The sequence below is a fragment of the Nomascus leucogenys genome, chromosome 17 (genome assembly GCF_006542625.1).
Source record: "Nomascus leucogenys isolate Asia chromosome 17, Asia_NLE_v1, whole genome shotgun sequence".
In the NCBI taxonomy this organism is placed as follows: Eukaryota; Metazoa; Chordata; class Mammalia; order Primates; family Hylobatidae; genus Nomascus; species Nomascus leucogenys.
This window is the reverse complement of record NC_044397.1, coordinates 87736549-87759874: the sequence shown is the minus strand read 5'-3', so window position 1 is coordinate 87759874 and position 23326 is coordinate 87736549. Positions and strand designations below refer to the sequence as shown.

Sequence of the window (23326 nt, the reverse complement as noted above, 5' to 3'; positions counted from 1 at the left end):
ATTCTCCTGCCTCAGCCTCCCAAGTAGCTGGGACTATAGGCGCGCGCCACCACGCCCGGCTTATTTTTGTATTTCTAGTAGAGACGAGGTTTCACCATGTTGGCCAGGCTGGTCGCGAACTCCTGACCTCAGGTGATCCAACCCACCTCGGCCTCCCAAAGTGTTGGGATTACAGGCGTGAGCCACCGTGCCCGGCCCTTCAATCCTTCCTGCAGTTTTGTAGTTTCCTTGGTCTGTCTCCGGGAGAGAGGTTGTTGCAAACCCAGCAGTTATTTCCGGGCATGGGTTAAGCAAAGCCAGCTATTCTGGATTTTCCGGTGGCTGGATTCTACTCTCTCTCCTGTCTCCTTCCCTGCCTCCCTCCCTTCTTCCCTCCCTCCCTCTCTCTTTCTTCCTCTCCCTTTCAAACAAACACTTCGATTCCTTTTGCATTATTAAAAGAAGAGTCAAGGTTTATTGCAGAACTTTTAGACAGTACTTAAAAGAGAATAAAATTCAAACATGTTTCAACCACCCAGACAGAGGTAGTCACTGCTGGTAACATAAGTCTAGGATTCCATCCTGTCCTGCAGCCTTCATCCGGGCCTCTCCCCAGCCCCAGAGGGCAGGTCCTGATTGGTCCAGCCTTCCAGGCGGTCCCATTCTTTTGGCCAGGGATTGGTTGAGCGGTGGGCGGCGCTGGTGAATGAGACCGGAAAAGACGCTGCTGGGTGAGGTTTCTGCTGCTGGGTGCGGTTTTTCGTTCCTACAAAGCTCACCCAGGTAGGGATGGGCAGCTTCTCTGGGTCTGATTCTGGATGTGATGCCCGGAATGCAGCAGCCATCTTGGCACCAGAGGGTGATGCCAATACGTGGAGGAAAGCAGAACAAACAGCAGAGCAGCAGAACTGGGCCCTGCACGCCGTGCCCGGAGTAGAGCCAGACAATCCAGTTCTTTTTTTTTTTTTTTTTTTTTGAGACAGAGTCTCGCTCTTGTCACCCAGGCTGGAGTGCAGTGACTGGATCATGGCTTACTGCAGCCTCCACCTCCGGGTTGAAGGGATTCTCCCACCTCAGCCTTCTGAGTAGCTGGGATTACAAGCATGCACCACCACGCCCGGCTAATTTTTTTTTGTAGAGACACGGTTTCACTATGAGCTGGTCTTGAACGCCTTACCTCAAGTGATCCACCCGCTGCAGCCTCCCAAAATGCTGGGATTACAGGCGTGAGCCACTGCGCCCAGCTCATAATTTTTTTTAAAAAGTTAGATTTCAGTAGCACAGGCATTTTCACCCCAAGCAATCTGCAACCCAGAGGCTTCTGGGACCTCACAGCTCCTCAAGGTGAGATCATATCAACCTGAAAAGATTCCCGACTCCCATGCAGGAGCAATGCAGAGGGAGGGTGTGGAGTGTTTTAGCCTCTTTATGATCTCCATCATACCCTGCCCCCCGCCAAGTCTCTGATATGGATAGTTGCGGTTTTCTTAACCTTACTGTAAGTTTATACAACACCTATACCAAAATTCTGGGTCAACTCTCCATTCCTGGCTCTGTGGACTCCAAGGATGCCCCCTCCCTCCAGAAAAAGGTCATCACCTACGTTGCTGGTGGGAACAGAACTCAGCACAACTTCTGTGAGGGTTCATTTGTCAATATCTATCACAATGACAAGAAACATACTCTTTGGCCCAGCAATTCCACCTCCAGGAGTGTGACCTACACTCAGGTGTCAACATGAGCTAAATGACAGTGTGCATTGGCCAGGCACGGTGGCTTATGCCTATAAATCCCAGTACTTTAGGAGGCCAAGGCAGGAGGATTGTTTGAGCCCAGGAGTTTGAGACCAGCCTGGGCAAGATGGCAAGATTTCTGCCTCTAAAATAAAAAAAAGATAAGTAAAATAAATGACAGTGTGTAAAGTTATTCACTACAACATTGTAATCGTAAAAGGCTGGAAATGATACAAATGCCTGTCCTTAGGGGCCTCGTTATAAAAGCCCTGTGCATCCCTCCCATAGAATATGAGGTGGGTGTAGAACAACTAAGGAGGTACTCTCTGAATTACCAGAAACTGAGCAACGAAAGTAAGGTCCAGGGCGGGCGCGGTGGCTCACATCTGTAATCCCAGCACTTTAGGAGGCCGAGGCAGGAGGAGCACTTGAGTCCAGGAGTTCCAGGCCAGCCTAGGCACATAGCAAGATGCCCATCTCTACAAAAGTTAAAAAGAAATTTAGCCAGGTGGGGTGGCGCCCACCTATAGTCCCAGCTACTCGGGAGGCTGACATGGAAGGATCGCCTGAGCCCAGCAGGTCGAGGCTGCAATGAGCCATGATCACGCCACTGCACTCCAGCCTGGGCAACAAAGTGAGACTCTGTTTCTAAAATAAATAAATAAATAAACAAATAATAAATAAATAAATAAACTGTACTATTCAATGGTTTTTTGGTATAATTAATTTTCAAAAATGGTGGTTAAAAAGAGATAACAGAAAATTTGCCATTTTAGCTATTTTTGAGTGTATGATTCAGTGGCATTCATTACATTCACAGTGTTGTGTAAAACTGGATATCCACGTGCAAAAGAATGGAGCTGGACCATTATACTCCAAACACAAATTAGAATGGATCCCTCATGTCTTTTTATAACTTCTAATTTTGGGAAGTTTATGTACTATCTAATTAAAAAAATTAGCTTGGCATGGTGAGGGGCACCTGTGGTCACAGCTACTTGGGAGGCTGAGGTGGGAGGATTGCCTGAGCCCCGGAGTTAGAGGCTGCAATGAGCTATGATTGTGCCACTGCACTCCAGCCTGGGTGACAGTAGACACCGTCTCTTAAACATTTTTTTTGGAGAGGAAAAAAAAAAGACAAGCTGTTCCTAAGGTGCCTGGGAATCCCAGCCCTTACGGCCCTCTTCATTTAGCGTCTTGCTTCCATGCCTCTGGTTCCATCCCATGTGGTGACAGTACACATGAAACCTGTCTGCTCCTTGATTTCCACAAGAGACCCCATTGCACACAGCCACTGGAGGTACAATAAATAAACTTTAATGAGATTCTGGGCGCAGGAGACAGACAAGGAGCTTATGTGCCACCAAAGCAACCAATGTTTCTTTGTCTCCTCAACTCTGTGGGGTCCCACCGGCCTCCTCACCCTTGAGCCCTTTGCCCCTGCCATCCTGCTGGTTCCTATCTCTTCCCCACACTTCTCTGTTCCCTGTTCTTCCATCTCTGTCCAGAGCAAATCCTCCGTCCTGCTTATTTTCTCTTGCAGAGCAGCTCAAACATTGCATTCCCATTTAGCATCTTGGCCCAAAGTCTTCTCTCCCTCAAGGTATCTTCCCAAAAGCTTTTCTTTATAAGAGGAATTCTGGTGTCTGCCCTCAAGATCATAGACCTTTTTAACTTGTCAGTTGCACCGAGCAGCTGGGCCTCCTGGGTCTTGGGTCACATCCATCTTGGTCCTATAGGAGCGTGTCCTGAGCAACTGCGGCGCTGCCTCCCGCTGCATCCCTTCCCCCTTGTGTTGGAAAAAGCATTTGCTTCTTTTGTGGGTTATTTCCTGCCAGTCCCAGCTTGCTGGCTGCAGATGCTGGCAGAAAGTGGCTGCAGCTGACAACCTTCTTCAAGTTCACATCTAGTAGTTTTCTCGGCTCCTTGGACACCCCCCAGGCAGCTGCTTGTGGCCTGAATTGCAGCCTCTGGTGACCAGGGTCAGTGGCTGTTTCTTGTAACCACAGAGATCTGACAGATACAGAGATTTAGAAGCTCAAGGCCAGAGGCCAAATTTTTACCGAAATTCTCTGGTGATCCACACCCTTCTGTGTGGTCTGCTATGCAGTAAAGGCTTAACCTTGCCCAAAGAAAGATCGGGCCCTTTATCCTCGGCTCCTGGGCATTCATCTGTAAGCCCTTGGAATATCCTGCCTGGTAGCTGATCTGAGAGTCTTGGGCCACTCTGGGTGGTTCATGCTAGTGATGTGATTTATGGTGGGGGTCTTGGGCCACACGGTATTGGCTTGATGTATGAGGTCAGCCGTGTGGATGGTGAGCTGCTTAATTCAGCACTTTGGGAGGCCAAGGCAGAAGTATCACTTGAAGCCAAGAGTTCAAGACCAGCCTGGGCAACACAGGGAGACCTCGACTCTACAAATAATAAAAAGATTAGCCAGACGTGGTGGCACATACCTGTAGTCGTAGCTACTCAGGAGGCTGAGGTGGGAGGATGACTTGGAGTTGAGAAGTCAAGGCTGCAATGAACTGTGATCCCACCACCATACTCCAGTCTGCCAACAGAGCCAGATCCTGTCTCAAGACAAACAAAAAACTCTGGACACGAAGATCTCGAGTGAGCTGCTCTCTTTGGCAGTACTTCTTGCATGTTGTCACATGTTGCTGTGAGAATCAGGTGCTGCCTATATGGCTCCACTGGGAGAGGGCAGCTGGAAGCTGGCGCCTCATCTGTCCTGGAACGTGTGCTGTGCACCTCGGTCCCTTTGCTGATCTTAATCTCTGTCCTTTTACTGTAATAAACTGTAACTGTGAGCCTAACAGCTTTCCTGAGTCTAGTGAGTCCTTCTAGCAAATGAACAGAGGGTGGTCTTGGAGACCTCTGAACTTGCACCTGCCCCCCTTGTTTTGAGGTCTGGCACAGGGAGGGAGGGTGGTCTCTTTGGAGGCGGTCTTCATCCACTGGGGTGGGGTCCAACTCTGGAGGCCCATGTCCTTGCCAGCTCCAGTCCCTCTCCCCTCTCAGTCCTGATGCTGTCACCTTGTGCCCTCTGTCTGTGGATCCTCTCTGCTCACAGCTGAATAGGAGACGTGCTAGAAGAGGGTTTTCAAACTTTAGCCTTGGGGCTCTTTTGAACAAAATCAAACATCTTCCCACTGAAGCCCAATGTGCAAAGAACTGCAGGCCCATCCCCTCCTCTATCCCTGGAAGCCAGGGATAGAGGCTTCTCAAGGTGTGTGGCCATGGGTAGAATTGAGGGGGCGGGGATTGGGGGGGAGGGAGCGGATATTAAAATGCAGATTCCCCGGCCCCATCACAGACCAGACTGTCTGGGGCTGCGTCTTAGCAAACTCTACAGGGGATTCCGCCCAGCAGGAAGGGTTGGGAAATGCTGCTCAAGGCAACAGGAGAAAAGACCCAGGCTCCTGAGGCCAGGCCGTGGGCATCTGAAGACGTCTGGTCTGTAGTTCGTGCAGACCCCACGCCCTTCTTAGCTCCAACGTGGCACTTACCCCATTAGCCGAGGCGCTGGCATGCTCATTACCTGGGGAAATAGGAGGGGAAGTCGTCAGGAAGGAATAATGCTGGGAAGCATGGGAAGAAGACATGCCTGGGTGTCAGGGCCCTGAAAATGTCAAGTTCTGCCTCTGCTATTACATGGGGGTGCCATTTCCCTTAATGGTGTACACATGTGTCAGACAGGGATGGCGGGTGTGCTCTTTAAGGATCTGATCATCCAGTTATTCACTTGGTTATTAAATATCCATAAATATCGAGCCTGGGCTCTAGAACCAGATGGATGGGTTCAAATTCTATCTCTGTTCTTTAGGAGCTGTGTGAACTTGGACAAGTGACTTAACCTCTCTGTGTTTCAGTTCCTAGACTATTCAACAGGGGTTTATTTAGCAAATAGTAGTAGTATTCAGCAAATGGTAAATGTCTACTTTGTGCCAGGTACATTCTAGGTGCTGGGGACACTGCTGTGAACAAAACAGATAAAAATGCCTGCTCTTGGCCAGGCATGGTGGCTCACACCTATAATTCCAGCACTCTGTGAGGCTGAGGTGGGTGGACTGCTGGAGTCTAGGAGTTTGAGACTAGCTTGGGCAACACAGCGAAACTCCATCTCTACTAAAAATATAAAAAATTAGCCAGGCATGGGAATGCATGCCTATAATCCCAGCTACTCGAGAGGCTGAGGTGGGAGAATCACCTGAGCCTGGGAGGTTGAGGCTGCAGTAAGCCAAGATCACACCACTGCACTTCTCCAGTCCGGGCAACAGAGTGAGATCTTGTCTCAAAAAAAAAAAAAAAAAAAAATGCCTGCTGTTGTGCAGTTTATGTTAATAATAACAATAATAGTAATAATAGCAATAACAATCACAGCTAATATATACCCAGTATGTGGCTTACAATGTGCCACCTGCTGTGTTAAGTGCTTTACTGTATTATTAGGTACCGTCACCCCATTTTACAGATGAGGAAACTGAGTCATACAGATTAAGCTATTTGCCTATGGTGACATCACTAATCAAGCAGTAGCTTTAGGGCCCAGATACAGGCAGTTTGGCTCTGGAGTTGACACATTGAATCACTCAGCAAACACTTCCTCGAGTGCCTCTTTTATGCCCGGCCCAGTGGTAGGTGGTCCTGGGGACATAGTCACAACAGTGACAGCCTCAGGTCTGCTCTCTAGGGGCTCACAGTCCACTGGGGAAGACAAACAAGTCCCCCACAGTGATGACCCAGAATGGGCAAGGCTGGAATGGGAGAGCCTAGTGGATGCTTGGCCCATGCTTGGGGGTCAGGGAGGGCTTCCTGGACGAGGCAGCATCCGCCCAGGATGTAAGGGAGCAGATCTGTTTAGTGGTTGAGGGAAAAGCTTGGTAGTCAAAGATCTGGCTTTTTCTCCCCATCGACCACTTTCCAGCTGTTTGACCACTGGCAGGTAACTTCATCTCTCAAAGCAAATACTTCCTCCTCTGTAACATGGGGCTCACGGGAGAAGCACTTTGCTGGGTGGTTGTGAGCATTCAAGGAGATTGTACAGGCCGGGTGTGGTGGCTCACACCTGTAATCCCAGCACTTTGGGAGGCTGAGGCGGGTGGATCACAGGAGGCCAGGAGTTTGAGACCAGCCTGGCCAACATGGCAAAACCCTGTCTCTCCTAAAAATACAAAAATTAGCTGGGCATGGTGGTGCATGCCTGTAATCCCAGCTACTCAGGAGGCTGAGGCATGAGAATTGCTTGAACCCGGGAAGTGGAGGCTACAGTGAGCTGAGATCGCGCCACTGCACTCCAGCCTGGGCGACAGAGTGACAGCCTGTCTCAAAAATAAATAAGTAAATAATAATAAAAAATTAAAATCGAGGGGGTTATACATACAAAGTGGCACGTAGACAGTGCTCAGCAAAATATCGTTCCTCTGATTACAGAATTAGCTGGCGCACTTCTCCAGAAGGAGCCATGGGAGGGTGCTCCAGGCAGGGGAACGGCCTGTGCAAATCTCTTGAAGTGTGACAGCATCAGACCCTTTTAGAGCTAAGCCAGTTCCTGCCATCTCCTCCTAGGAGTCACTCCTGAACAAGGCAGATGGAGTAAGGCTGAGGGGTTAAGCATTATTTCACCCTCCATCCATCTGGCAGGGACTCCCACATCACCTGAATTAAATTCCAAAGTCCCTACCACCGCCTTAAGGCTCTATACGCTCTTCTCCCACTCTGTAAATAATATTTGTAAATGTAATCAATGAACCAGTGAATGAGACTCCCTGGCTCTGCACCCTCATCGGTCAAATGGGGGAAACCTCATGGCAGTGGGGTGAAGATTCAGTGAGAGGCACACGGGAAGGACTCAGCACAGAGCCCAGCACATAGTAGGTGCTCGATTACGGCAAATCTGGTGATGCTCACTCGAGGGAGACAGATGACGGTGCCAAAGGAACTCACGGGAACGTCTGAACCGATAGCAACAAAACCCGATCCCCAGCAGCAGGATCAGAGAAATCGCGATTCCCAGAATCAGGACGGTGATGTCCTTACTGGACATGCCTGAGTGCTCACTGGGAGGTCCCTCTGAAAGAGAAGGAAACAGATACTTAGGTAAGGAAGCTCTTGGGGTTTATCCCTCATTCTTGAAATGGCATCTCGAATTTCTTTAGGGAGCCACCACTCCACTTGCCTCAGTCTATTTAATTCAGGTGAACTGGATCCCACCCTCTGGTTCCTAGAATGGGACTTTGACACAGGCCTGGCCAATCAGAACATTCCATTCTCCCTGGCTGCTATGATTGGTTCATAGCTGGGCTGTGGCCTAAGCTGGGCCAATGAGAGCCAGCCCTGGGACTTTGGCTACAGTTATTGAAAGTGGTGTGTTTTTTCTCCTGCTGTTGCTATTCTGGTAGGATGTGAGCCTGTTGCTGCTGAGGGCCATCTTGCTTCAGAGCCTGCCTGAGAATAAAGCCAGTATAACGAAAAGCAGAGACAAGAGATGTATAAAATAAAAGTTCCTGGGTTACATGGTTGGAGCCCCTGGATCTAACAATACCTGAAGGTGAATTTTCCATAAAGTCCTGTTTCGTTTGTTTGTTTGTTTGTTTGCTTAGACTACTTTGAGTTGTGTTTCTGTCAATTGCAATTGATAGAGGTCTGCCTAATACATTTGGAAAGGCCTGAGTCCCTGAGAGAGAGGGATTCCACATCTATCCCAACCTGTGTGTGTGGAGGGAGTGTATCCAGGCAGCTGAACAACGGTACCAGTGGTATAGGTATGGAGTTAACACGGGAGTAAAGCTGGCCCCACTGGTCCTTTTGTGAGAAGGCTTAGGAGAAGGATGGGAGCCAGAGAGCATTAGAGAGGGAACCCTGCCTCGACCTCTTCCTTTGGTCCCTGTTCTCCCCACCCAGGGAGTTCCTCACCTTTGACCTGGACGGTCAGTTCTGCCTGGCGAGCTCCTAGGGCATTGGTGACGTTGCAGATTAAGGTTGTGTTGATTGGTTTGTCCACAGGACGGATCAGCAGCTGGGCGCCCTGGGCCACAGCAAAGGGTGGCAGGGGACCCATGGTCCTGGGAGAGACAGAAAGGTGAGGAGGTGGCTTCTGCTGCAGCTCCGGAGGGACAGTGATTGAGCACTCACTACGTGCCCAGAAACCCTCACGCCCTCTACAGCATAAGCGGAGAGCAACTCTGGAGGCCCCCCCGACTCTTCCCTTCCTCTCATGCCCACACCCAACCCATTAGCCAATCATGTCGGCCCCGCCTTAAGATCTGTCCAGAATCCCACCGCTCCTCAGGGCTTCCACGGCTACCTCCCTGCTCTGGCGCTGTGCATCCCGGCCCCCAGCAGCCGCCTCCACGCTGGGCTCCGTTTCTGCCCTCGCCTCCTCGTCTGTTCCCCACATGGCCACCAGAGGTCGCCTGTGAACCCTAAGTCAGTTCCCGTCCCTCGGCTCAGTACCCTCTGGCGGCTCAGCCTGGCTCAGAGTTAAACCGAAGTCTTCGCGTGTCACAGGCCCCACGTGATCTGGCCCCTGCTACCTCGGCCCACGTTTTCCATTACTCTCCCCTTTGCTCCCGCCTCTGCATCCACCGTGGCCTCCTTGTTGGTCCTCAAACTCTCCAGTTAGGTGTCCAGGGTTTGCTTATGCAGGGACCGATGGATAGAAATGGGTTTGCCCATGCTGTTCCCTCTGCCGGAATGCTTTCCCCCCTAGGTACCCGCAGAGCTCACCCTCATCTCCTTCAGGCCTCTGCTGGGATGTCACCTTAGTAACACCTCACTTGGCCACCCTGTTTCAACTGTGATGATCACCCTTCCCATCCCCTTCTCTTTTTATTTATTTTTTTTTTTGAGACAGCGTCTCACTCTGTCACCCAGGCTGGAGTGCAGTGGCACCATCTTGACTCACTGCAACCTCCACCTCCTGGGTGCATGGAATCTTTCCACCTCAGCCTCCTGAGTAGCTGGGACTACAGGTGCATGCCACCACACCCGGCCAATTTTTGTATCTTTTTTGGTAGAGATGGGGTTTCGCCATGTTGGCCAGGCTGGTCTCGAACTCCTAGCCTCAAGTGATCCTACCATCTCTGCCTCCCAAAGTGCTGAGATTACAGGTATGAGCCACGGTGCCCAGTCCCATTCTCTTCTCTGCTTTATCTTCTCTATGGTATTTATCACCATTGCACACACACTACACACTTTATGACTTTATCTTGCTTCTTGTTTCTTTCACCACTAGAATGGAAGCTCTATATGGGGAGGAAATTTGGTCTGTTTTATCGACCAACGTATGTTGGTTAATTGTACCCGGCACACAGTAAGTAGTCAAGGAACACTGGTTTAATGAACAGAGGTGGAGGAGATGGAAGCATCAGGCTTTGGGTGCTCTGCAGAGCTGGGATGCAAACGCAGCTATCTGGCTCAAGAGCTTGAATTGTGGTGCTTTGAGGCAGGACAGTAAAGGCACCATCACACCAGTTGAAAACCTTTGACCGGCAATTCCTTCCACGGACAACTGCTAACAAATGACCAGTGGGTATGGTCACCACCATGGCATTTGCAGAGTTGAAAATGGAAAATGACATCTGTGTCCTCTACTAGGGACTGGTTAAATAACTGATGACATCCACATATGTTGGAATCCCTTCCCTGCCCTTTGGGAGGCCCAGGTGAGAGGACTGCTTGAGTACAGGAGTTCAAGACCAGCCTGGGCAACATAGTGAGATCCTGTCTCTATTCTTTAAATTTTTTTTTTTAAAGTGGTGGAATTCCAGCAACATTAAAAAAGGGGCCAGGTTAGCCAGGCGTGGTGGTGTGTGCCTGTAGTCCCAGCTATCTGGGAGGCTGAAGCTGGAGGATCGCTTGAGCCCAGGAATTCAAGGCTGCAGTGAGCTGTGATTGAGCCACTGCACTACAGCCTGAGCAACAGAGTGAGGCCCTGTCTCAAAAAAAAAAAAAAAAAAAAAAGCAGGGGAGCTGGGGGTGCTCTGAAATGCATAATATGATTGATGGATGAATAGAGGGACTGAAGGAATCACAGAAACGTGATAAAGCAAGCACAGTAAAATGTTAGTGGGGGAATCCACGTAGTGGAATCTTATGTGTTCACTGGAAAATTCCTATGATTTTTCTGTATGTTTGACAGTCTTCCTAATACAACGTGGGGGAAAATGGAGTTGTGGATCTATGTGCTTTGACATGGAAAGGTATTCACAAGATAGATGAAAAGTTTCAAAATTATATGTACAGCATAATTCCAGTCTTTGTTTAGAAACAGAGAGAAAAAAGACAGAAGGATGTATAATAAGGGGTCACTGGGTATTTCTGGAGGTGGCTGGGTACACTTGACTATAGGCACTACTTTCTTCTTTTTGCTCATAACTAAATTGTTTCATATTTCTACAGTGGACACAAGTTATTTTTGTAATAAGGAAAAAGACCTAAGGCTGGGCAAGGTGGCTCACGCCTATAATCCCAGCACTTTAGGAGGCTAAGGTGGGTTGACTGCTTGAGCCCAGGAGTTGGAGACCAGCCTGGGCAATGTGGCGAAACCCTGTCTCTGCAAAAAAAATACAACAAAATTAGCTGAGCGTGGTGGCGTGTGCCTGTAGTCCCAGCTACTCAGGAGGCTGGAGGTGGGAGGATCACCTGAGCCCAGGGAGGTCCAGACTGCAGTGAGCTATGATCATGCTACTGCACTCCAGCCTCGGCGAGAGATCCTTCTTAGAAAAAAAAAAAGGCGGTTCAGTAAAATTATGTAATTTATGTAAAATTATATATTATAAAATTATGTATTATCTCTTTGCCTTTTTCTTACCTTGCTCTTGACCTCAGCCTCAGTATGAATCTGGGGAAATCTGTGAGCCTCAACTTTCTCATCTAGACAATGGGGATAGTACTTGCTCCGTCCAGAGGTAACCAAGTAGGTTACACAAGGAGACGGTGAGGGTGAGGTGGTTACAGTCTAGAGTGGGGGTGTCCAATCTTTTGGCTTCCCCAGGCCACACTGGAAGAACTGTCTTGGGTCATACATAAAATACACTAACACTAACGATAGCTAATGAGCTAAAAAAATTCGCAAAAAAAAAAAGTCTCATGTTTTAAGAAAGTTTACAAATTATGCGGCCTGCAGGTTAGACAAGCTTGGCTAAGAGGCGGAGGACCAGCTTTGGAGCCAGGCGCGGATTCAAGGGCCGCTTCTGCCCTCTTGTGGCTGGTCTTTAACCTGGGCAGGGCAACAGCTACTGACTGTGCACAGCATGGGGTCACGTGGGATTCGGGGGAAGTACAGGGCACAGAGCAGGCACACCCCAAAAAGCAGGTGCATCCACCGGCCAGGATTCAACCACCTGCCAAACACCTCAACTGCAAAACAGAGATGTCAAAACAGGGACGCCCCCCACTGGGGGGCCCGAAGTCAACCTCCTTCTCTTTTTTTCTTCTCTGAATCCCCCTCCTCTCTTAGACCAGGAGTCCAGGCCCCAGTCCGTCCTGCCTCAGACCCAGGGGTCCAGGCTCCCAGCCTCTTCTCCCTCAGACCCAGGGGTCCAGACCCCCAGCCCCTCTTCCCTCAGACCCAGGGGTCCAGGCCCAGCCCCTCCTTCCTCAGTCCCAGGGGTCCAGACCCCCAGCCCCTCTTCCCTCAGACCCAGCAGTCCAGGCTCCCAGCCTCTCCTTCAGACCCAGGGGTCCAGGCCCCCCCCAGCCCCCAGCCCCTCCTCCTCAGTCCCAGGGTCCAGACCCCCAGCCCCTCCTCCCTCAGACCCAGGGGTCCAGACCCCCAGCCCCTCCTCCCTCAGACCCAGGGTCCAGACCCCCAGCCCCTCTTCCCTCAGACCCAGCAGTCCAGGCTCCCAGCCTCTCCTCCCTCAGACCCAGGGGTCCAGGCCCCCAGCCCCTCCTCCCTCAGACCCAGGGTCCAGACCCCCAGCCCCTCTCCCTCAGACCCAGGGGTCCAGGCCCCCCCCCAGCCCCCCCCCCCCTCCCCTCAGCCCAGGGTCCAGACCCCCCCCCCCCTCCCCAGCCCCTCCCCCCCTCCCTCAGACCCAGGGGTCCAGGCCCCCAGCCCCTCCTCCCTCAGACCCAGGGGTCCAGACCCCAGCCCCTCTTCCCTCAGACCCAGGGGTCCAGGCCCCCAGCCCCTCCTCCCTCAGACCCAGGGGTCCAGACCCCCAGCCCCTCTGCCCTCAGACCCAGGGGTCCAGGCCCCCAGCCCCTCCTCCCTCAGACCCAGGGGTCCAGGCCCCCAGCCCCTCCTCCCTCAGTCCCAGGGGTCCAGACCCCCAGCCCCTCCTCCCTGAGACCCAGGACTCACGTGCTCCAGTTATAGCCTGTGGGCTCTGGGTTGCTGCGAGCGTCGCAGGTCAGGGTGGCCTCATTCTGGCCGAGGTACCAGTTGTTATCATAGCCAGAGATGGATACCTCTGGGGGGTCTGCAGGAAATGGACACAGAGGTTCAGAGACTGGGAGCCTTTGGGGGGCCTGGGGCTACGTGGGATTCACGACACTGCAGGAAAAGGCCTGGGGATATTTGGAAAACAGCGGGAGCTGGAGAGGCCTAGGAGGAGTCTAGGTAGATGGTGTGCCGCAGACAGCAGAAGCCTGGGAATCCTTGGTCAGTGGGGACATGGAGAGGGCTTCCGAGGACCTGCTTTTCTCCACTAGCTTTCCTGGGTAGCCTGGACCAGGCATGTCTTGGGTGTCCTGCAGGAAAAGGCCTCCTCCTTTTCTCACTCATAGGCAATGACCACTCATAACACACAGCAGTGTATTCAAGGCTCTGACAAGTCCTGTGGGAAAGAGTCTTGGATAACCCTGCTCTTGGCTGCTGCTCAGCCATCCCAGACGTGATTGACAGCGAAGACCTTTCAGTGTCCTCGGGGGGCAGGCCAATGGGACAGGGTTTTTTTCAGGAGCGAGGGGTAGGAGTCAGTATAGATCTCCCCCTCACTCAGACCCAGTGACAGTGTTGAGGGACTCCAGTATAGACAGTACCTGAGGGAATCTGTGTACCAATTGCCTGGCGGGGAGTAAGCAGTATAGACAATGGTGGGAGGAACAGTATGAATGATGCCTAGAAGAGTTTGTGTGGATATTACTGATGGGCTCAGTGTAGACAGGGGGTTGGAATATTACAGCAGATGCTATATTGTCGGGCCAGTGTTGAAAATGTTGTGGTGGGGGTGAGATCACCCCCACATAGAGAGTGTGTCCGCGGGAGCTGACGAAATTAAGACAGGCTCTGTGTGTGTGTGTGTGTAGACAGTATTTGAATGAGCCAGTGTAGACGATGTGGGAGCTTAGTCTAGATCTGTGCTGTCCAATATGGCACCTCCTGGCCACATGTGACTAGCGCGCACTCGAAATACAGCCAGGCCGAAACACACACCATATTTCAAAGGCTTTACTAGGACAAAATAAATGGGAAAGATCTCAAGAATAATTAAAAAAAAAAAAAACAATTACAAGTTGAAATAATATTTTGGGTATATTGGGGTAAGTAAAGGCAATTATTAAAATTAATTTTGGCCAGGCACAGTGGCTCATGCCTGTAATCCCAGTACCTTGGGAGGTTGGGGCAGGAGGATCACTTGAGCCCAGAAGTTCGAGACCAGCCTGGGCAACATAGGGAGATCCTGTCTCCAGAAAAAATAAAAATAGGCCGGGTGCGGTGGTTCACGTCTGTAATCCCAGCACTTTGGGAGGCCAAGGTGGGTGGATCATGAGGTCAGGAGTTTGAGACCAGCCTGGCCAACATGGTGAAATGCCATCTCTACCACAAATACAAAAATTAGCTGGGCACTGTGGCCAGGGCTTGTAATCCCAGCTACTTGGGAGGCTGAGGCAGGAGAATCGCTTGAACCCGAGAGGCGGAGGCTGCAGTGAGTCGAGATCGCGCCACTGCACTCTAGCCTGGGTGACAGAGCAAGACTTCATCACAAAACAAAAAAACACAAACAAAAACAAAAATTGGCTGGTCATGGTGTCACATGCCTGTAGTTCCAGCTACTCAGGAGACTGAGGCTGAGGTGGGAGGATCACTTAAGCCCACGAGGTTGAGGCTGCAGTGAGCTGTGCCACTGCACTCCAGTCTGGGTGACAGAGTAAGACCCCGTCTCAAATAAATAAATAGATAAATAAATAAACAAATAAATTTCTTCTCTTTCTTTTCTTGTTTTTTTCTTTTTTTGTTTTTGAGACGGAGTCTTGCTCTGTTGCCCAGGCTGGAGTGCAATGGCGCGATCTCGCTCACTGCAACCTCTGCCTCCCAGGTTCAAGTGATTCTCCTGCCTCAGCCTCCCGAGTAGCTGGGATTACAGGCACCCGCCACCATGCCTGGCTAATTTTTGTATTTTTTAGTAAAGATGGAGTTTCACCACATTGATCAGGCTGGTCTTGAATGCCTGACCTCAGGTGATCCACCTGCCTCGGCCTCCCAAAGTGCTGGGATTACAGGCGTGAGCCACCGTGCCTGGACTCTTTCTTTTAAATTTTTAATGGGGTGGCTGCTGGAGAATTTAAAATCCTATATGCAGCTTGCATGCTATTTCTGTTAGACAGCAGTGGTTAGAGAGTCCTGGGGCTGTCAGTGGAGATAAATGTGTGGGTGTCAATGTCAATGATGCCGTGAGGGAGCTGGTGGAGGTAACGCTGTGCAGGAGAACCAGGACAGATGCTGTCAGGGGGCTGTGCAGACAGAGCACAAGGAGGCCAGTGTGGTGATGTGGGGTGAGACTGGATAGCCTGTAGATGAGCCAGTGTAGACAATATTGGGCAGAGGAGCATGGAGACTACACTGGGGGACTCTGCAGACACTGCTTAGGGGAGCAAGCACAAACAATGTGGGAAGATCAATGCAACTAGCACCCGGCGGAGACAGTCGATCGTGGCTCAGGGGAACTGGTTGATACAATGTGGGAGGTGAATGCAGACAGTTCTCCAGGGAGTCAGTGTAGACAGTGTCGGGGGGCACTTTAGAGAGTGCCTAGGAGAACCAGTGTAGAAAAAGTGGGGTGTTTATGTAGACAGTGGTCATAGGAGCCAGTGTAGACACCATGGGAGACAGTGAAAACACCCCACAGCTGGTGGCCGAAATAGGTGGTGTAGACAATGGGGTTAGTGCTGTCTGTGGCCCAGGAGAGCCAGGGTAGACAATGGTAAGGCAGCACAGAAAATGGACAAGGGGCCAGGTGCAGTGGCTCACACCTGTAATCTCAGCACTTCGGGAGACTGAGGTGAGATGATCACTTGAGCCTAGGAGTTTGACACCAGCCTGGGCAACATAGCAAAACTCTCTCTAGAAAAAAATTGTAAAATTAGCTGGGCATGGTGGCTGCACCTGTAGTCCCAGTTACTTGGGAGGCTTAGGGAGAAGGATTGCTTGAGCCTGGAAGGTTGAGGCTGTAGGAGCCATGATCATGCCCCTACACTCCAGCCTGGGTGACAGAGCGGGACCCTGTCCAAAGGAAAAAAAAAAAAAAAAAAGCCGGGCACAGTGGCTCATGCCTGTAATTCCAGCACACTTTGGGAGGCCGAGGCAGGCAGATCACCTGAGGTCAGGAGTTCGAGACCAGCCTGGCCAACGTGGTGAAACCCTGTCTCTACTAAAAATACAAAAATTAGCCAGGTGTGGTGGTGTGCACCTTTAATCCCAGCTATTTGGGAGGCTGAGATAGGAGAACCACCTGAACTTGGGAGGCAGAGGTTACAGTGAGCCGAGACCGTGCCACTGTACTGCAGCCTGGGTGACAGAGTGAGACTCTATTTAAAAAAAAAGAAAAGAAGAAAGAAAGAAAGAAAAGGACAAGGGAGGGGGTGTAGACAATAAGGGAGGCAGTGTTGATCGTGGCCAGGAGAACCAGTGTAGCAATGTGGGGAGGGTGATTGTGGATACTTGCCTGGGGAAGTGGGTGTAGGCAGTTTAGGGGCAGTGTAGACTGTGCTCAAGGGAGTCAACAGAGTGTCAGGTATCCGTGCAGACAGCAGCTAGAGGAGCCAGGGCAGACGATCTGGGTACCAGCATTGACTATGGCCCAAGTAAACTGGTGTAGACAATAGGGACGGTGTTGTTTATGGCCCAGGGGAGCTGGTGCAGACAATGGGGGTGGGTCGTGTAGATAGGAGTCAGGGGAGCCGGTGCAGATGATGGAAGCAACGCCTACAGTGCCTTGGGGAGTCAGTGTAGACAGTGGTGGGGGCAGCCTGGCAGGGGTTCTTGCCATCGCTGACTTGGGCACACTCACAGTACACGGTGAGGTTCACAGTCAGCAGCTGAGGCTTCTCAAAGCTCTCGTGCTCCACCTTGCAGGTCACACTCTTGCCGTCCACCTGGCTTGAGGGCACCAAAATCCAGAGGCTGGTGACAGTGACTGTGCCAGACAGGAACCCTGGCACCTGGCTTGTATTGGGCATCCCGCCCAGGTCTGAGCGCCAGGTGATTTGGGCCGGCGGGCGACCCCCTGTGGAGACACAGCGGGCCACGGGCACCGGCTCTCCGGTGAGCTGCACCTTCTGAACCTCAGCTGTGTTCTGGGGCTTGGCTGGGAAGAGGAACCAAAGCAATAGGTCATTCAATGAACACCTCCGTGGTAGAAGGGGGCATTCATTAAGGGTACAGGATGGCATGGTTGCTGGGTGGGGTGGCTCACGCCTATAATCCCAGAACTTTGGGGGCCTGAGGTGGGTGGATCACTTGAGGTCAGGAGTTCGAGACCAGCCTGGCCAACATGGGGAAACTGTCTCTACTAAAAATTAGCCAGGGTATGGTGGCACACGCCAGTAATCCCAGTTACTTGGGAGGCTGAGGCCAGAGAATTGCTTGAACTCGGGAGGCGGAGGTTGCAGTGAGCTGAGATTGTGCCACTGCTCTCCAGCCTGGGCGACAGAGAGAGATTCTGTCTCAAACAAACAAACAAAAAAAGGATACAGGATGGCATGGTTTAAACCCCAGCTGTGTTGGTCTTGGGCAAGTCTGTGCCTCAGTTTCCTTTTCTGTCGACAGGGGATAATGATGGTATCATAGGCAATGAGAATATGCAGGTAAAGCTCTTAGAATGGCACATAATAAGTGCTCAGTAAATATTGTTTGGTGGAAAGTGCTGGAGCCCAGCAGTGACCAAAATATCCCTGGTTCTGCCCTCATGGGTACACAGTCCAAGGGGGCAGACAGACTCTTTCCTAGGCAGTGATGACTTGGAGAGGGCAGGGCTGGGAAGGGGAAACCCAAAGGGGGTTATCCTAGTCTGGGGCTCAGTGGAGGAGAGGAAGCCTGAGCCCTGAAGTTGAGAAGGGAAGTGACTTGCCCACAGTCACACAGCTGTAAGCAGCAGAGCTGGGTTTTCACATAAAGTCTGTCTGACTCCAAAACCACCTTGACCATCTCTTAATCATCATCCTGGTGATTCCCAAACCTGGAACTTCCTTCCCCATCATTACCTGTATTATTTACTGAAGATTTCTCCTTAACTTGACTCACTTTCTGTTTTACCCTCATCCTAAACCATGATACCTGGAATCCCAGGCTTGCTGGAGTCACAAGAGCTGCCTTTGGTTGGGTATTGTGTGCTAGGCACAGTTCCAAGCTCTTGACATTTCATGAGTTTCTCATGCACAGGCCTAGAATAGTTCTCGGCATATAAGCTTAAAAAAACACAGAACAAAACAGAAAACAAGTTGGGCGTGGTGGCACATTCCTGTAATTCTAGCTACAGGGAGGGTGGGAACATCCCTTGAGCCCAGGAGTTCCCGGCTGCAGTGAGGACCTACTACGATCACACCACTGCACTCCAGCCTGGGCGACAGAGCTAAACTGTCTCAAAAAAACAAAAAAAAGGGTCAGTTTTTTTGAATCCTCACGGTGATCCCTATCCCACAGATGAGGAAACTGAGGCACAGAGACTTCTCGCTCAAGTTCCAAGAGGAGGGCTTCATGGAGCTCATGAAAATGAAAGCATGATCCCGTCCTCTTTTGGGTATCAGGATCCTTGCTTTCCTGTCTGTCTGTTTCAACTTTCTCCTTCTTTACCAAATAAAGTAACAGTAACCAACAGCTCTAAGGGGCTCACATGTGCCAGCGGTGAAGTGCCACTGCCCTAAGGCTGCACCTTTGGTCTTGGGCAAGTCTGTGCCTCAGTTTCCTTGTCTGTCGACAGGGGATAATGAGGGTATCATAGGCAATGAGAATATGCAGGTAAAGCTCTTAGAATGGCACATAATAAGTGCTCAATAAATATTGTTTGGTGGAAAGTGCTGGGGCCCAGCAGTGACCAAAATAGCCCTGGTTCTGCCCTCATGGGTACACAGTCCAAGGGGGCAGACAGACTCTTTCCTAGGCAGTGATGACACTCAGGACAGCTTTCCAAGGGTGATGCTATTGTCACCAACTCTTTTACAGATGAGGAAAGGAGGGACCCAGAAGAGGCCACCCAGGCCTCCTCCCTTCCTTCCCAGTTCCCTCCCAGCTCCCTTTCCAAGATACCCCTCCCCCTCCCTCAGGGTGTTCTGATCCCAGGCTTGGTCCTTACTCCCTGAGATCTCTGCTGTCTTCCTGCCCTGCAGCCCCTCCCGCCACTCACCTCCCCCCACCCCACCCCCCATCTTTGCGCTGCCCCCTCCTTTTGTCCCCAGGGAATCTGCTGTGGAGGGAATCTCCCTCCGTCCCAGGCCTCCCCGCTCGCTCGTTGCCACCTTCCCTGATCCTCCCAAGTCTCCGCCTTTCATTCAGCCTCCCCAAAATCCCCTGCTCACCAAGCACTCGGAGCCAGATATCCACGCTCCTGCTGCCCTGCGGGAACGTGACGAACAGGCAGGTGTAGTTGCCTTCATCCTCGACGCGCAACCCGAACATCCTCAGCGAGGCATCCCGCAGCTCCGCGCCCAGTCTGGCGGCCACGAATTCCAGCCGTTTGGACTCCGAATAGCTGGGGCCCTGCGTTTGGTGGAAGACGGCCGTGCTGCCAGATTCACCATGCCGCGCCCAAGTCAGCTGTGACACGTGCGTCACCTCCATTCTGGGCACCTGTAGGTAGCAGGGCAGCGTCACGGAGTCGCCCAAGAAGCCGGGCACCTGGGTGGGCGCCTGCACGACGACGTCCCCTGCGGAGAACCGAAGAGAAGGTGTCAGACCCCGGGCGATCTTGGGCTAGACAGGGAGGGGCTCCAGGAGCCCGGGCACCTGGGCGTGCACTTGCACGCTGGGGCCCTGGAGCCCTGGTGGACGGTGGGGTGTGGGGGGAGGGGGGACTGGGGCACTAGTTGGGGTCATGGCAGGCGAGGAGGGTAAGGGCGTCTGGGATGGTCTGCAACTTGGTCGTGCTCCTTCACTTTGGCTATTTATTACCATATTTCTTCTATTATTACCGTATTTCCCTCAATCTCAATATCGATTTAAAAAATTGTGGTAAATATTGTGGCTAAAAAACTAAATTTACCATTGAAGCCATTTAAAGCATACAGTTCAGTGGCACTATGTACATTTCACGATATTGTGCAACCGTTACCACTATATAGCTCCAGAACTTTTTCTTTTCTTCTCTTTTTTTTGAGACGGAGTCTCGCTCTGTCACCCAGGTGGAGTGCAGTGGTGCAATCTCTGCTCACTGCAAGCTCTGCCTCCGGGGTTCAAGTGGTTCTCCTGCCTCAGCTTTCCGCGTAGCTGGGATGACAGGCTCCCACCACCACACCCGGTAATTTTTTTGTATTTTTTTTTTTTTAGCAGAGATGGGGTTTCACCATATTGGCCAGGCTGGTCTTGAACTCCTGACCTCAAGTGATCCTCCCACTTGGCCTCCCAAAGTGCTGGGATTACAGGTATGAGCCACCACACCTGGCCCAGAACTTTTTCATCACACCAGTGTGGTAGGTTTCACATACCATGACTCGTCATTTACAGCACAACTTGCCATTAGGGGTTAGAATATCCCCAATGTAGAAAACTGGGAGAAATCCTGGGTCTTCAAATCCATGACACGCTGCATTATTACTCTGGGTGGGTCCTGGTCGGAAGAATGTGGGGGATCGAGGCACGAGAGGAAGGCAATGATAGCCCAGGAGTTTTGGGTCCCTTCAGTTTTCTGCTGTGAAGCTTCAGGCTGGCTACTTAACCTCTCTGATTCTTTTTCCTAGTTTGTAAAATGAGACTTAGAACAGTGGACACTCACAGGGTGCTGACACAGATCAGGGGCTATTCTGGGTGCTTCACATATATCTTGGCATTTAATCCTCAAATAGCCCCCCTGAGGCAAGCACTACTGTTAACATCATTTTACAGACAGGGAAACTGACACAGAGTATAGTGTCCTCCAAGTCATACAGAGGTTTAGTGGCAGAGGTGGGATTTGAACTAGGGTGGTCAGAGACTGACCTCTAATCCCCCAGGTCCTATATAAAAATCTTTCTACTAAGGGCCCTAGCACATAGTAGGTCCTCAACATGTGACAGCGCTTATTGACGCTAATAAACATGGTCCTATGCATTCTTTTTTATTTTTAAATTTTTATTTAATTATGTTTGTAGAGATAGGGTCTTGCCATATTACCCAGGCTGGTTTTGAATTCCTAAGCTCAAGTGATCCTCCCACCACAGCCTCCCAAAGTGTTGGGATTACAGGCATGAGCCACTGTGCTTGGCTGCAATCAGCCTCGGCAGAATAGCGAAACCCTATCTCTACCAAAAATACAAAAAAATTAGCCAGGTGTGGTGGTGAGCACCTATAATCCCAGCTACTCCAGAAGCCACAGTGAGAGGATCGCTTGAGCCTGGGAAGTCGAGTTTGCAATGAGCTGGGATTGTACCACTGCACTCCAGCCTGGGCAACAAAGCAAGGCCCTGTCTCTCTCTCTCATACACACACACACATACACGCACACACACACTATAGATATATACAAAATATATAAATAAATAACAAAATATTTATTTACTCTTTAAATGTATAATAAATATATATTATTTATTATATAAATAATATATATGTTATATATATTTAATATATACTTATTAAGAAATATGTTATTATATAATATATTATCAATTATATAATAATACATAATATATATTATATATTACATTATATTATATATTATTATATTATATATAATATATAATAATAATACATAATATATATATTTATCAGGAGTTTGAGACCAGCCTGGCCAACATGGTGAAATCCTGTCTCTACTAAAAATACAAAAATATTAGCCAGGCATAGTGGCGCATGTCTGTAATCTGAGCTACTCGGGAGGCTGAAGCAGTGGAATCGCTTGAACTCGGGAGGAGGAGGTTGCAGTGAGCCAAGGGCAGGACACTGCACTCCAGCCTGGGTGATGGAGTGAGGCTGTCTCAAAAAAAAAAAAAAAAAAAAGAATGAAAGAATGAATGAATGGCCAGGCCCTTGGAATCAGACATTGGGGGTCAGAGGGGTAATGAATGGTGTCAAGTGTCACCCACTGTCCTCCTCCCCAACATCAACCATCCTCTCCGTCCACACCCAGCCCGCCAGCAGGCTGCTGGGTTATGGCCTGGGTAGGCTGAGCAGGAACCTCGGTAAGGTAATCCGGCATGAGTCACCATCTGCTGCTTTTCCGAGATTCACTTGCCTTTTTGGGATATTTCCGCACCCAACTCCATCCCCTTTCCGAGGGGCCCAGAGGAGGGTCTTGTGCCCACCCCGTGTTGCTGCCAATTTCGAGGAATTTCTGTACCTAACTCCGACCGCTACCCGGGTGGCTAAGAGGAGGGTCCTGCCCTCGCTCCGTTTTCCTGCCAATTTCAAGGAAGTTCTAAACCCAACTCCGACCGCTCTCCGGGTGGCCAAGAGGACGGTCCTGCCCTCGCACCGTGTTCCTTCCAACCCCGGGGCAGAGATGGGGGGTGGGTGGCGCCGGGCGGCGCCGTCATCTTCGGGAACCCAGGGGGCCGAGTACCCGGCCTGGATGCGCAGCTGGGAGCCAGACAGGGGCCACCGGACTGCGCGGGGGTCACTCACCGGTTCCTGGGGACGGCCAGGACAGCACCAGTAGCGCCACCAGCAGCAGCCACGCGGCGGCCATGGCTTGGGCCATGCCAGTTGCTCTGGGCAGCTGGGCCTCCGGCGGGCGTCTCCTTCTCGCTTCCCGGCGCCCGCTCGCTCTGCCGTGGCCGCTGCGAGTCCAGCTCCCGGAACTCAGGTCCTGGAATCCCCGGGGGGCCGCTCCGCCAGTGCCTGGGGTGGGAAGGGGAATACCCACTTCTTCAAGCTCCAGACCAGTGACTGGAGCGGACGGGAGTTGGCGGCCAGTCCCACCCAGGCTGGCCCTCCCCGCGCGCCTGCGCCTGCGCAGGTCTCTCCCGGCGCTCAGTCTCGCCGCAAACTCGCGCTCGCTCCCTCGGTGCGCACTAGAAGAGGCGGCTTCCCATGTGAGGTCGCACACATTCCAGGCGAGGAAACGGGGGCACGCGGAGAGATTCAGCAACTTACTAACGGCTCGCGGTTGCCGAGTGGCAGAGCTGAGGTTCCAACTCGTGATGGGACAGATCCTGAGCCCACCAGGCTGTCCTTCCACGCAGCCTAAACTTCCCATGGGCTTTGGGGTCAGACAAGACCTGGGCTCATGTTGGGCAAGTGGTTTCTCCTCGA

At 51.3% G+C, this 23326-nt stretch overlaps 1 protein-coding gene across 1 annotated transcript; it reads right to left on the bottom strand.

Annotated features, from left to right (window-relative positions):
* Window positions 1-424: 424 nt before the first annotated feature.
* Window positions 425-23048, bottom strand: PVR (PVR cell adhesion molecule). The gene is made up of 8 exons (XM_030797408.1): window positions 22697-23048; window positions 19459-19806; window positions 16956-17252; window positions 13028-13145; window positions 8632-8780; window positions 7627-7788; window positions 5226-5257; window positions 425-4805 (listed from the first exon to the last, which is right to left on the bottom strand). The coding sequence occupies exons 1-8, from the start codon at window positions 22770-22772 to the stop codon at window positions 4749-4751; spliced, it is 1239 nt and encodes a 412-aa protein (XP_030653268.1). The 5' UTR covers window positions 22773-23048; the 3' UTR covers window positions 425-4748.
* Window positions 23049-23326: the final 278 nt, after the last annotated feature.

What these genes read in the sequence shown, in the direction of transcription:
- PVR (XM_030797408.1), bottom strand. Translation starts at nt 22,772, where the DNA reads ATGGCCCAAGCCATGGCCGCCGCGTGGCTGCTGCTGGTGGCGCTACTG. An exon ending in CTGGCCGTCCCCAGGAACCG is followed by an intron (nt 19,807 to 22,696) that starts GTGAGTGACCCC and finishes GGTTCTCCGCAG; the next exon opens with GGGACGTCGTCGTGCAGGCG. An exon ending in TATCTGGCTCCGAGTGCTTG is followed by an intron (nt 17,253 to 19,458) that starts GTGAGCAGGGGA and finishes TCCTCTTCCCAG; the next exon opens with CCAAGCCCCAGAACACAGCT.